General features: G+C 51.3%; 1 protein-coding gene across 1 annotated transcript; it reads right to left on the bottom strand.

Moving 5' to 3' along the window:
* Positions 1-887: 887 nt before the first annotated feature.
* Positions 888-2,836, bottom strand: LOC100285584 (uncharacterized). Its single transcript, NM_001158475.2, has 4 exons — positions 2,483-2,836; positions 1,982-2,404; positions 1,593-1,654; positions 888-1,475 (listed from the first exon to the last, which is right to left on the bottom strand). The coding sequence occupies exons 1-4, from the start codon at positions 2,633-2,635 to the stop codon at positions 1,259-1,261; spliced, it is 855 nt and encodes a 284-aa protein (NP_001151947.2). The 5' UTR covers positions 2,636-2,836; the 3' UTR covers positions 888-1,258.
* Positions 2,837-14,472: the final 11,636 nt, after the last annotated feature.

The following is a 14,472-nucleotide window of genomic DNA, read 5'->3' as shown; positions in this document are numbered from 1 at the left end:
AGCTTGTTTGGGAGTAAGTGGAACAAAGAGAATTGAGGGGGCTATAATCCCTTGCTATTCAATTTTGAATAACAAGGGATAATAGCCCCCTCAATTCTCTCCATTTCACTTGGTCCCAAACAAGCCCTAAGTGTCAGTCCCCTTGCTCTCAAATTAGACCACAAACTGCTTGGTGTATTTAAAGACTGCTTGGTGTATTTATAGGGTGTTTGGTTTAAAAAATGAGCTAGTCCATCTTTATTCCTCACTTTTTTTGTTTAGTTTATCGAATGATATAAGTTGATCCATCATTATATCATTTTTTATAGTTAATTAGTTAATTCTAATATGAGAAATAGTCATTCCACCAAATTTGAGAAATAGATCTATGATGTATCACTTCATTTTGCTTATTTTGGATGGAGTAATTTTCTCAAACCAAACATCTTATATTTTGCAGCGATCCCTCTCACGCATGAGTTTGCATAGCATTTATGGACCACAATAGTTTGCTCCCTCTTTAAACATGAATACTAGGTTCAATGGATCAATTAAATCTCTGGCATAGAATTGAAAGCATCATGACGTCAGGTATTGGTTTTTTTTCGTCACTGAAGTTTTTTACCTTCCGGACTGTAAAATAGATATTTGAGCTTTTGGTCACCTTAAGACTATATTTTGGACTTTCCAAAAGCCAAACAACTTCCATAAAAAAAATCCAGTATAGATTGATGAAGTACTTGTTATAGCCAACTAACTAGTCAAACAGAGTTAATTTAGACTGATAGAGAGATGCCTGCTTAATTGCTTATAGTTTGACAAAAATGATCCTGAGGTGTATATAAGTCCATACGAGTCACAGTCACCTGTGAAGGGTCGCAAATCAGGAATTAGATTGAAACGAAAAGTACGTTGAGCTGCCTTAACGACTCGTTTTCAAATTACACTATTTATACTTCTTTCAAATTCAAAACAGCTAAATTTAAATGGAAGTCGACGTGGGTTCGGCTCATTAGTCGTCTCGGTGTGGACTCTGGAGTCGGGTTCAATATACAAGATTAAATCAAAATTTTCAGTTAAGCGGCCTAATCTTGCGGCGGCGATTAAACTAACACAAGGCAAGCATATACAGCATGTAAACAAATGACAGTAAAAATTAAAAAGAGGAGTTGTTTGGCTACAAAATTAAAGAAACAACACTGCTAACTGCTATCTTTAGATCGTGAGAGTCGTTTGGGTGGCAGGCAGCTACGAGGTATATATATATATATATAGTAGTTCAGCTCGAGCTCCTCCTGACACTCCGCAAGAAGGAGGAGGTCTGGGTGATCTCTCGCAGGGGCTTGTCGGTGAAGCGTATGAGATTGTAGGCCCATGCGCCGGCCACCGTCCCGCAGATGGGCCCCGCGAAGTACACCCAGATGCCGGCGTAGCGGCCCACGACGAGCGCCGGGCCCAGGGTCCTCGCCGGGTTCATGGACGCTCCTGATATAGGCCTGCGCAGCGCATCGCATCAGCATCCCATCACATGAGCTGCGTTTTTTTAACTAGCTAGTGCACTGAATTAGTATTAGTTTTTACAAGGTATATGAACTGTACGTATTTATACCCACCCGGCAAAGAGCACGTTTAGCAGGACGGTGGCTCCAACGGCGAGGCCGGCGAGTTCGCCGATCTGCAACAGTAGATTCATCAGATGCTTGCATATCGTCGACTAAAATTTATCCATTTTTTTTGCCCTTTTTCGTTAAAAGTGACAGGCAACCATAATCCAACTAGAAAGCAACGCCCGGCCGAACAGCGATGGCTCGTCCGAGTCTTGACCAGGAAGCCTCCTACTAGACGATATTATTTTAAAATTTCGGATGCGTGCGGGCGACTGTCGACTGATGGTGAACAGGTGCAGCTAAGCAGGACCCGTGACGGACGGAGAGATCGTCGTCGAGGTTGAACAATCAGAAGAATTTCATGTAGTATAATATAATCATGGTTTGGCGCTTACGGCTCTGTTGTCCGTGGCGACGCCGGAGACGACGAACATGAGGTTGAAGGAGATGATGAACTCGACGACGAGCGACTGCGCGTCCGAGCCGGCGGGCACCGTGCCGAAGAAGTGCTCCCGCGCGCTCCCGAACAGGAGGCGCAGCGTCAGGCTGGCCGCCGTGGCCCCCGTGACCTGCGCCGCCGCGTACGCCGGCACCTGCCTCCAGGGGAAGCGGCCGCAGGTGGCGAAGGCGAGGGAGACGGCCGGGTTGAGGTGCGCGCCGGAGATGTGGCCCACGGAGTACACCATCACCATCACGGCCAGGCCCCACACGGCGCAGATGCCCGGGAACGTCACCGTGCCGCCCGTCCGCAGGTTCACCGCCACCGCCGCGCACCCGGCGAAGATCAGGAAGTAGGTCCCCAACGCCTCCGCCAGGATCTGCAACCACCCCAATTAAACGTACGTCGTGTCGTCGCACACGCACACTCACGTCACACAAACCATCAAGAAAGCTACCTTCTGCACGAACGGCACGGAGAACATGGGGCGGCGACCGGCTCCGTCCTGCTCCGAGCTCTCACACCCCGCTCCATCGACTCCGCCTCCTCTGCCTTCCTCCAAATCCAGGGCGCCGTCGTGCACGCCGTTGGCAACCTCTGCTCCTGCCATCTCTGCCCGCTGCAGCGGCAGCAGCAGCAGCTAATCGCTCCGTGCTGCTTGGAGGAGGAGGAGGAAGAAGATGACGACGACGAGCACGAGGGCGCAGCTTGGTCTAAAGCACTATTTATGGGGTCTGCCAGCTCCAGCTAGACGACGACGCGCACCGCGTGTCCATGTGTCTCGCAAAAGGATAGTATATTTATCCTGATTGCCTTCGTCGTACTGACCAACTAAACTAGTCATCAGTCTACCGTGTGTCCGGGAATTCTTCACAATCCATATAATAAAAAGGGTTTTAAATAATATAATGGGCAACGATGTGAACGCAAACTCCCTCATTCGGGAGCTGTTGATGAGTTATAGCTCTCGTGTGATCAACAGCCATGTAGCGGCTGACCCCGATCACGAACTGCCAAAATATCAAGAACAAAGCGGGGAAAAAAAGAAATTAAGCATTTAAAGACTACTTGCTTCAAGTACGAGAAGATGGACAAAATGACTTCTGTTCTGTTGCTTCACACGTGCTGGTGAACTTGGTCGTTTTTCTAAGGATTATCAAAAATCTGATAGATTGTATAGAGGAAACAAAAAGGCTAGTCATAGAAGTCAGTCACTTCTCTAATGTTTACGTACGTAACGTAATGACATCTCTATATTCTCTTTTTGTCTCGATCGGGCAGTTTGCCATGTCCTATTGATTGCTTTTAAGATCCGTAGTTGTGTTTGATTTGTGTTGAGCTTTCTTTTTGCCGATTAAAACGATTCTGCTATAGGTAAAAATGATTCCGCGGACCATGCATCTCATAATTGACAGTCAACCATGAGATGAATGGTCCGCGATCCGCCCTACCGATGACTGTTTGGATAATTAAGGTCATTCCCAACAAACTGACGTCTCAAAAGCAGAGTAGTTGGGACGATTTGACTACGCTTTACCAGGATCGTCACGGCAATCAGGCGCTCCTAGCTTCACGGGGAAGTGAAAAAGGCCCATCGCTTTGTCCTTTGGGTTTTTTTTTGTGTATGTGTGTTGACGTGGTTGTATTGCCTAATTAATGGAAGTCTTTGACAACTTTCAGAGTGAGCCTGGCTTGTGCTGAACCGCATCTCTATTATTTATATGGCTGTTAATTTATTAGATTACATATACCTTATCCTTAATTTGTGCACGATCCGATCATTGCTTGATCTCAACAATAATAATAAATGAAGAAAGGGCCGGCGTGGAGTGCACGGAATGCTGCCAAATACAGCTTAGCCCGGTGTTGTCATTTGTTATTTTCAGACGATTCTTCTTGCTTGCTTGCTTTTCTGGAGCAATTCAGATGATGAAAGGGTCTCCCAGTCTCTGCCTGGTTTACTGGGATATTTGTTTCTGTGTATGGAAGTCGGGATGTGCCACTAGAAAATCTGTATACTCTGCTCAACTTGACAACGTAGAAAAGTTGCATCATATAGTCACCAATCTACAGGAGTTGCATCAGAATCTATAGAAGTTGTTTCAGAGCGAGACTAATAATATAGCCAACTGTTGGTTGTAAAAACCTTTTACAGCCTACCTCTTAGCTCAAATGTGTAGTAGTTAGCTCTTCACTATTAATACATGGCCTACTTATCTCTCTCACATAATGGTTCTTATGTCTAAGCCAATTGTAAGTTTATAGCCAGTTTCTTCTCTCTCACCTTTTCTATCTTCCATATCAGCAATTAGTCGATTTACAACTTGTTATTATACTTGCTCTCATGCTCATATCCACGTGTGGTACCATCTTTTGGCACGATGTAACCTCCCACAAAAGCCGGCCCGTAACACAGCCAAGTATAATAACAACCTTCAAGAAGGATGAATGTTGAGGTAGAGAAAAGAAAAGAGAAAAGAGAGGAGAAATTAAACATAAGTTTACAACCAACTTATATGTTAACAGAAACCAAGAAACTTTATAAATTGGTAATGAAGAGCTAACATCTATATGAATTTATAAAACCAACAACATATTGTATTATTAGCCTTGCTCTCACATATCTCATGCCTTGGATTCGAAGGGCTTAAGACATGGGATGGGAATTTATTGGGATAACCACACTAACACATCTTTTTAGCGATAACTAGCAAAAGCACTAATTTCACCATAATATGAAATCATCATAAGATCATCACCTATTTACAGAAGAAAACATATGTACCACATATATAAATTGAGCAAGTAACTGGATCCACCACCGGTTCCAATCAATTGTTATCAGATCAACCATAGTTGCAACTGGTTGCAACTAAACGCAACATCACCAACAATAAGCATAACTTGATGTGGTAGGTCATTCCAACTGTAGTTGCAGCTTCGCATCAACAATAAGACACAATATTTACCGTGACAAAACCCAAAATTAGGGCAAAACCAAGGGACCAAGCCAGCTAAATCTTCTTTCACTATATATTTGTGGGATTACAACAAGTTCATCTCTAGATCAGGCCCATCCATAGCACGGTGCAAATGGAGCGATGTCACATGGCCCCCATTTTTATGGGCCCCAAATTCATCATATATAAAGGAACTAAACATTCCAAACAACGTCAGAACTCGAACCATCAAACAACCAGCACACCATAGTTATACTTGATTGTACTCCTAATATAAGTCACCAAGAGTAAGTGTCCTTGATCATTAGATATGTTAATACTTCTTCAGATTGCATTGAGGAATCATTTTTGGCTTTTCTAGATATAGATGGTACAACAAGACAGGGATTGTTTGATGTTTTGCAAAATGAACTAAAGAATCTTGGCCTTGAAAGAGGCCAAGGATATGATAATGGATCAAATATGAAAGGAAAAAAAATCAAGGAGTGCAAAAGAAACTTCTGGATATTAATCCTAGGGCCTTTTATTCTGCTTGTGGTTCTCATAGTCTTAGTTTAACACTATGTGATATGTCCAAGAGTTGTGGTAAAGCAAAAAAAACTTCTTTGGAGTCATACAACGTATCTATACCATTTTTGCTAAGTCTACCAAGAGATAGAAAATTTTGAAGGATAATTTGACATGACTAACTCTGAAGCCCCTTTTATCTACTTGTCGGCGTTTCGAGACCGGGGGGTCCCTGGGTCGACGAGTGAAAATGTCGTCGCGTGCCCCAGCCCAGATGGGTCGGCGCGAGGCCGAGCGCGAAGGGGGGAAGAAGGCGTGAGAGAGGTGGAAATCCCGCGGCCTTCGTGTTCGTCCCGCGCCCAGGTCGGGTGCGCTTGCAGTAGGGGGTTACAAGCGTTCCACGCGGGAGGGAGCGAGCGGCCTCACGCGAGCGCCAGTCCCGTCCTCTTCCCCGCGCGGCCAACCCTCTGTAAGAGGGCCCTGGTCCTTCCTTTTATAGGCGTAAGGAGAGGATCCAGGTGTACAATGAGGGGTGTAGCAGAGTGCTACGTGTCTAGAGGAGGAGAGCTAGCGCCCTAAGTACATGCCGTCGTGGCAGCCGGAGAGGTTTTGGCACCCAGTTCGTGTGGTGTCGTGGCCGTCGGAGGAGCGCTGGAGCCTGGCGGAAGGACAGCTGTCGGGACTGTCGAGTCCTTGCTGACGCCTTCTTGCTTCCGTAAGGGGGCTGAGAGCCGCCGTCGTCATAGAGCGTGCGGGGTGCCATCATTACTTGTCTGGCGGAGTGAGCCAGATGGGACGCCGGTCTTGTTCCCCATAGCCTGAGTCAGCTTGGGGTAGGGTAATGATGGCGCCTCCTGTTGACGTGGTCGGTCCGTGCCCTAGGTTGGGCGATGTGGAGGCTCCTCCGAGGTCGAGGTCGAGTCTGTCTTCCGTGGCCGAGGTCGAGTCCGAGCCCCCAGGTCGGGCGAGGCGGAGACCGTCGGCTGAAGCCAGGGCTGAGTCCGAGCCCTGGGGTCGAGCGAAGCGGAGTTCGTCGTCTTCTGGGGCTGAGCCCGAGTCCGAGCCCTGGGGTCGGGTGGATCGGAGCTCACCGTCTTCCGGGGCTGAGCCCAAGTCCGAGCCCTGGGTCGGGCGGAGCGGAGTTCGCCGTCTTCCGGGGCTGAGCCCAAGTCCGAGCCCTGGGTCGGGCGGAGCGGAGTTTGCCGTCTTCCGGGGCTGAGCCCAAGTCCGAGCCCTAGGTCGGGCGGAGCGGAGTTCGTCGTCTTCCGGGGCTGAGCCCAAGTCTGAGCCCTGGGTCGGGCGGAGCGGAGTTCGCCGTCTTCCGGGGCTGAGCCCGAGTCCGAGCCCTGGGTCAGGCGGAGCGAAGTTTCCTATGGTGCCTGAGGCCGGGCCTGACTGCCAGCCTCACTCTATCGAGTGGCACAGCAGTCGGAGCGGCACAGGCGGCGCTGTCCTTCTATCATGCCGGTCAGTGGAGCGGCGAAGTGACTGCGGTCGCTTCGGCTTTGTCGACTGGAGGACGTGTGTCAGGATAAAGGTGTCAGGCCGCCTTTGCATTAAATGCCCCTGCGATTTGGTCGGTTGGCGTGGCGATTTGGCCAGGGTTGCTTCTTGGCGAAGACTGGGCCTCGGGCGAGCCGAAAGTATGTTCGTCGCTGGAGGGGGCCTCGGGCGAGACGGAGATCCTCCGGGGTCGGCTGCCCTTGCCCGAGGCTGGGCTCGGGCGAGGCGTGATCGAGTCCCTCGAATGGACCGATCCCTGACTTAGTCGCACCCATCAAGCCTTTGCAGCTTTGTGCTGATGGGGGTTACCAGCTGAGAATTAGGAGCCTTGAGGGTACCCCTAATTATGGTCCCCGAAAGTAGCCCCCGAGCCTCGAAGGGAGTGTTAATACTCTCTTGGAGGCTTTCGTCTCACTTTTTTGCAAGGGGACCAGCCTTTCTCGGTTGCGTTTTGTTCCGGTGGGTGCGCGCGAGCGCACCCGCCGGGTGTAGCCCCCGAGGCCTTGGAGGAGTGGTTTGACTCCTCTGAGGTCTTAATGCCTCGCACAATGCTTCGGCTGGTCCGATTGTTCCCCTCATGCGAGCTGGCCGTAGCCCGGGTGCACGGTCGGGTCCCAAGTTCTCGGGCTGGTATGTTGACGCTGTCAACGGTTTGGCCGGAGCCGGGTTTGCGAGAGCAGCCCCCGAGCCTCTGCACAGGGCGAGAGGACGGTCAGGGACAGACTCGACTTTTTTACATACGCCCCTGCGTCGCCTTTCCGCAAGGAGGAGGGGGGAGAGCGCCATGTTGCCCTCGGTGGGCGCCGAACATGGTGTCTCCGGTGAGCTGCTGGCGGGTAATCCGAGCGGACGTCCGTGCCCCATTTGTTAGGGGTCGGCTAGAGGCCCAGAGGCGCGCCCAAAAGTACATGCGGGTGATCTGTCGGACTCGGTCCCCCTGTCGATGGGGTCCGAGGGCTCGATGCCTCCCTCTGATGGGATTCCGTTACAAGATCGTTCCCGCTGGTCTCGGAAATGTCCTAGGGTACCTCGGGAGCGTAGCCCGAGCCTCGGTTATGTATCGAACGTACCCAGGGTCATCCCTCGCTCTATGTCTGAGGCGACTGTGAACCCTTCGAGGGCCAGCCTTCGAACCCCTGATCAGTAGTGGGCGCGGAGCCCGAGTGGCCTGAGGCAGCCTGAAAGTCGCCTAGAGGGGGGGGTGAATAGGGCGAAACTGAAATTCTCAAAAATAATCACAACTACAAGCCGGGTTAGCGTTAGAAATATAATTAAGTCCGTGAGAGAGGGTGCAAAACAAATCGCAAGCAAATAAGAGGTATGACACGCGGATTTGTTTTACCGAGGTTCGGTTCTTGCAAACCTACTCCCCGTTGAGGTGGTCACAAAGACCGGGTCTCTTTCAACCCTTTCCCTCTCTCAAACGGTCCCTTGGACCGAGCGAGCTTTCTCTTCTCAATCACTTGGAACACAAAGTTCCTACAAGGACCACCACAAGATTGGTGTCTCTTGCCTCAATTACAAGTGAGTTTGGTCGCAATAATGAATCAAGAAAGAAGAAAGCAATCCAAGCGCAAGAGCTCGAAAGAACACAAGCAAATTTCTCACACTAGTCACTAAAGCTTTGTGTAGAATTTGGGAGAAGATTTGATCTCTTGAGTGTGTCTACAATTGAATGCCTAGCTTTTGTAAGTGGTTGGAAGTGCGAAAACTTGGATGCAATGAATGGTGGGTGGTTGGGGGTATTTATAGCCCCAACCACCAAACTAGCCGTTTGGTGGGGCTGACTGTCGTATGGTGCACCGGACAGTCCGGTGCACACCGGACATGTCCGGTGCGCCAGCCACGTCACCAAAGCCGTTGGGTTCCGACCGTTGAAGCTCTGACTTCTGGGCCCGCCTGGATGTCCGGTGGCGCACCGGACATGTACTGTAGAGTGTCTGGTGCGCCAGTATGGGCGTGCCTGACTTCTGCTCCGTTGGCGCTGCAGGTAGCCGTTGGCGCCGAAATATCCGTTGCTCCGTTGTCACACCGGACAGTCCGGTGTACACCGGACATGTCCGGTGAATTATAGCGGACTAGCCGTTGCGAATTCCCGAAGCTGGCGAGTTCCAGAGCCGCTCATCCTTGGAGTACTGGACACTGTCCGGTGTACACCGGACAGTCCGGTGAATTATAGCGGAGCGCCTCTGGATTTTCCCGAAGGTGAGGAGTTCAGCGTGAAGTCCCCTGGTGCACCGGACAGTGTCCGGTGGCACACCGGACAGTCCGGTGCGCCAGACCAGAGGTGCCTTCGGTTATCCCTTTGCACTTTTGTTGAACCCCAAAACTTGGTCTTTTTATTGGCTGAGTGTGAACCTTTGGCACCTGTATAACTTATACACTAGAGCAAACTAGTTAGTTCAATTATTTGTGTTGGGCAATTCAATCACCAAAATTAATTAGGAAAATAGGTGTAAGCCTAATTCCCTTTCAATCTCCCCCTTTTTGGTGATTGATGCCAACACAAACCAAAGCAAGTATAGAAATGCATAATTGAACTAGTTTGCATAATGTAAGTGCAAAGATTGCTTGGAATTTGAGCCAATATAAATACTTACAAGATATGCATGGATTGTTTCTTTGTTTCTAACATTTTGGACCACGCTTGCACCACATGTTTTGTTTTTGCAAATTCTTTTGTAAATCCTTTTCAAAGTTCCTTTGCAAATAGTGAAAGGTGAGTGAATAAGATTTTGCAAAGCATCTTCAAGATTTGAAATTTTCTCCCCCTGTTTCAAATGCTTTTCCTTTGACTAAACAAAACTCCCCCTATAATGAAATCCTCCTCTTAGTGTTCAAGAGGGTTTTGATATTAATTTTGAAGAGGGTGTACCAATTTGAAATTATATTACAAGTAAGATACCAATTTGAAAACACTCTTTGAAAAACTAAAATTTTTAGAAATTGGTGGTGGTGCGGTCCTTTTGCTTTGGGCTTATACTCTCTCCCCCTTTGGCATTAATCGCCAAAAACAGAATCATTAGAGCCCTTGAATTACTTTCTTCCCCTTTGGTCATAAATAAATGAGTGAAGATTGTACCAAAGATGAAGTCCTTTTGCTTTGAACTCTCCCCCAAAAGATGGAGAGATACGCGGAGCGACGGCGAAGGATGAGTTGCGGAGTGGAAGCCTTTGTCTTCGCCGAAGACTCCAATTCTCTTTCACAGCCGTTGAACCCTTCCAAGGGGCCGGCCTTCGAACCTCTGACCAGTAGTGGGTGTGGAGCCCACGCGCTCTGAGGCGACTGTTTAACCCCTCCGAGGGGCCAGCCTTCGAACCTCTGATCAGTAGGGAGGCTCGGAGCCTGTTTCCTTCACGGAGAAGGGTCCTTTTCGGGGTATCCCCCTTTCCCGGTCCCTGTTGTAAGAGAGAGAAAGAGGAAAAGGACACGAAATCGAATGACGTGGCGTACCTTTTTTGACGCGGTCATTATGGCAAAGGTGAAGCGTCGCTCGCTTCCCCTGCCAGAGGCGCCGCCTGCCGCGGAGTTAATGTGACGGGGCGAGTGGTTCGTGGGGTGGCCGTTGCGCGTGCGCGAGCCGTTCGAGGAACGGAACACGGGCGCGCCGTCTTCACGCCGTGAGAGAGGGCTCTCTCACTGCCCCAGGATGGGACGTAAGCTTGGCTGACGACGTGACCGCTGCTCCCGCCTGCCACCGCCATTACTGCCGGCCCATTTTTGGCTGCATTGACCGTCGCGCCTGGCTAGCCCTGCTGGGTCGTACGCAGGGTTGCCTCGAGTCGCGGTACTGGTTCCGCAGTCGAGGAGGCGTGACAGTGGTGCGAGTGGCGGTGCGGTTGCTTGCACGTAGCGACCGGTGCGCCGGTTGCATGACGCGTGGGCGTGGGCCCCCATGCTGGGTGCGTTGGAAGTCGGAGAGGTGCGCCCACTTGGCGCGGTTGCATGCCGCCTGCATGGCTGCCCGCCCTTTCATCCGCTGGTCTGGGCGAAAGTGGAGGAATGCTCGTAACCGCTGGGCGGTTGCATGCACCGCGCGCGGCGGTTTGGCTTCTTCTGCTTTGGGCCAGTTTGCATGACGTGTGGGACCCAGCCCCCGCGCCGTAGGGGGAGGACCTTGGAGCGTGTTGGGGAAGACTCAGCCCACGATGGCTGGGGACGCAGGCAGGGAGAGTCGCCTTTAAAAGGAGGGTGACCCCCTTGAAAGGCGACCATGTCTTCGCGCTCCCTTATGCATCGTGTCTTTCCACCTTCCGAGCCCCCGGATGGGGGACACCCGCAGTCCTTCCGCCTTGTTGTTGGGGGAACGCAACTCCGTGGGAGTTGGTACCTTTCAGCCATCGTTCGGCTTCAAGGATTTTCATCATGCAGCCCGGCTGTACCCCTCCACCGGCGGTCACCCAAGACGGTGACCTCCAGTTCGGTGGCGGGGGAAAGCAAGCCGGGCTGCGGCCTCTGCCCCTCCCTCAGCCTCAAGGATTTTCATCATCAGTGCTGGGGAGGGGAGTGTGCCGAGTTGGGGTCGGCCCCTGCGTTGGCGGTGGCCCGCTCCTTCCCTCAGTGATCGGGGGGAAGGGCGCTCGCCGTTCGTGGCGCTGGCAGCTGCCGCGTGACTGGCTCTCGGACCCGAGTGGCTTCGGAGCCGCTCTCGGCGTCGCCTTCCGCCACGGTAGCTGGAAGAGGTTCTTCCGCCGACGAGATAGCCGGGGCCGCCCACGGACCAACCTCCAAATCTACGGCCTTCTGCCCGTCCTTGCCTCACGAGTTTGGGCACGGGCGAGGGCCTCATGGCAGCAGCATCCGCCCTGAGGTCATCGCTGCTGCTGTTCGGCCCCCCGGGGCAGAAGTCATCGTCGTCGCCGCTGCTGGAGCAGGCGACGGCGAGCCGTTCGTCGGTCTTCCGTTGCTCCGCAGGCCCCCCCCAATCGAGTGAGGTTGTTCGTACCTGCGGAGGTGGAACCGGAGTTCCGTTTGTAATGGCACCTTGAATGCCAGTGTTTTTGTTCATTGTGGCTGTCGAGGCCTGAACATGTATGTATTTTTGGCACGTAGCCGTGTTTTTCCTCATTCTCGAGCACTAAGACTCGCCTGTTGGTTGTCTGAACCGCTTCACCAAGTGTGAGTCGCCCCGTGCAAAGGTGACGAGTGAGGTATCCGTATCCCGGAGGCGTAGGAGTCCCTCGGCTCGGTCGGCCTTGCTATCCGAGGCTTCTCTTGCTTAGTTAAAGGAACCCCTCGGTCGCTCTTCGATGAGCCGAGGCCAGGGGTAGCGTGTCAGCATGGACAGAGGCAGAGTTGGCTCGAAAAGAAGACTTGGTCGGCCGGAGCCTGGCCGGGTCGTCCGTTAGCGGGACCGACGCTGGAGTTGATCTGCCGAGGCCTCGGGCCGGGCTGATGTCTTTGGGGGACAGCTGGCCGAGGCCTCGGGGTGATCAGCCGAGCCGCCTGCTCGAGCCGGATTTTTGGAGGAGACCCTGGCGGCGATGGCCCGGGCGTGATGATGAAGTCATCCTTCAGAGTGGAGATCCTCGGACCGCGTCGCCGTCCGAGGCTAGGCCGGACCTCGCCGAAGGTGTAGTTGACGCCGAGGGTGCTGCTGCTCCCTTCAACCGTCAAGATCCGAGCCTGCAGGATCGGATTATCTTGTAGCGTGTGTTTTCTGCGGTCGCCGAGGCCCAAACACATCCTCGCTGTGTTGTAAAGCTGCGCTTCTTTTACCTCTTGTTTCGAGTATCTAGACTTTTTTGTCGGTAACAGAATTGTCTGTGCGAGCGAGAGTTGCTTTTCACGGAAGGTGATGAGTGAGGTATCCGTATCCCGGAGGCGTAGGAATCCCTCGGCTCGGTCGGCCTTGCCGCTTACGCGCGCTCTTGCCCGTCCATGGGGTTCTGTCACCGACGCAGTCGAGAAGGCCCGAAGAATCGCTTCGGCAGAAGAGCTTTCGAGCGTGAAGACTGTTAGAAATATGCCCTAGAGATAATCATAGAGATGAGCATATTTCTTTGTATCCATGATATATATATTGCTTAATTGAATATCCATGGAAGGCACCTTGTATTGATTAGCAATTATGTGAATTGTTTGTGAGATTCTTTACTTATATGGTTATTCTAAATGATGTCCCTAGTCAGAATCGATGACTAGCACATGTATTAGTTGATGACTACATTTCACAAGTCATGAACATGGAGATGTTAAACTAATAATGTGGGCGCATGTATGACATGAGGCTGGACCGACCCAACGTGAGATATTGTAATATAGTTCTCTTCTTGCAACATGAATACTGTATCCTTAGACCTGAGATTGTCGCATGTTCTCAAGATGTGAATTGACTTACTTAGGGACTATCAAACGCTATCCCGTAACTGGGTAGTTATAAAGGTAGTTTTGGGTTTGTCAGGAAGCATGCTATGAGGCATGGTCAGTCAAGATGGAATTTGTCCCTCTCTTTGTGAGAGAGATATCTCTGGGCCCCTCGAGTGATTGGATCAAGAAATGCATGGCCGTGCTAGGGTTAAGAGTTAACCATTGAAAGGATTCCAATTCACAGTATCGAGAAAGAGAGGTCAGCTTAGAGCCAGACCAAATATCGTGAGACAAAGGGAACAGCATGTACGTAATGTCGCAATGGTTCGTCCGATATGATCTTTACGTACACATAGGAGTTGACATGTCTTGCTAGAGGCCGCTGTCAATTATTGGGCCAAGTAAGAGTACTCGGGCTATGTCTATTTGTACGTGAACCTATAGGGTCACACACTTAAGGGGAAGGAAGCCTAATTCGGATTAGATCCGAAATTAGACTGGGCTTTAGGGTTAATGATGGGCCTCGGCGTCAGAAGCCCACCATAACGCCTATATAATGAGGGGCGGGGGCGCGGTTAAGGGATAACCTAATTCGCCACCAGCGGACTAACAACCGCCGCCCACCTCTCGCCCTCGCCAAGCCGCCGTCACGAACCTAGCAGTTCGGTACGCGGCGCTTCCTCCCTGTACGTGTGGATACCTCGGAGGTGCTACATCTGGAGCACTTGGACGAACCGTGCGAGGACGTGAAGGACGCCGGCGACTGCACGGCACTGCTCGACGCGTTCGTCTACATCGAGACGTCTTCCGCTGCTCTGCGCGTCTAGTGGTAATTCCATGACCTATAACCGCAGTAGTTCTTGGTATTATGGGGATGAAAATTTTGTTTTGCGCTAGCATAGCCTCCCCGTAATCCTACAAAGACTTGCTCGGTCCGTGGAATCACTTATCCAAACGCGAGTTACTTATCGCAGAAGGTGATGAGTGAGGTATCCGTATCCCGGAGGCATAGGAGTCCCTCGGCTCGGTCAGCCTTGGCTGCTTACGTGTACTCCGTCGTTTTCAGGATCCACTTTCGAAGTGGTCGAAAAGCACGAAAGACATTCTGGCAGAAAGGATCTTTTTTCGAGGAAAAATTTCGACGTAGAGGGGGTTCCCCCTTTTAGC

This window comes from Zea mays, chromosome 6, assembly GCF_902167145.1.
Source record: "Zea mays cultivar B73 chromosome 6, Zm-B73-REFERENCE-NAM-5.0, whole genome shotgun sequence".
Taxonomy (NCBI): Eukaryota; Viridiplantae; Streptophyta; class Magnoliopsida; order Poales; family Poaceae; genus Zea; species Zea mays.
This window is presented reverse-complemented; position numbering and strand designations above follow the sequence as displayed.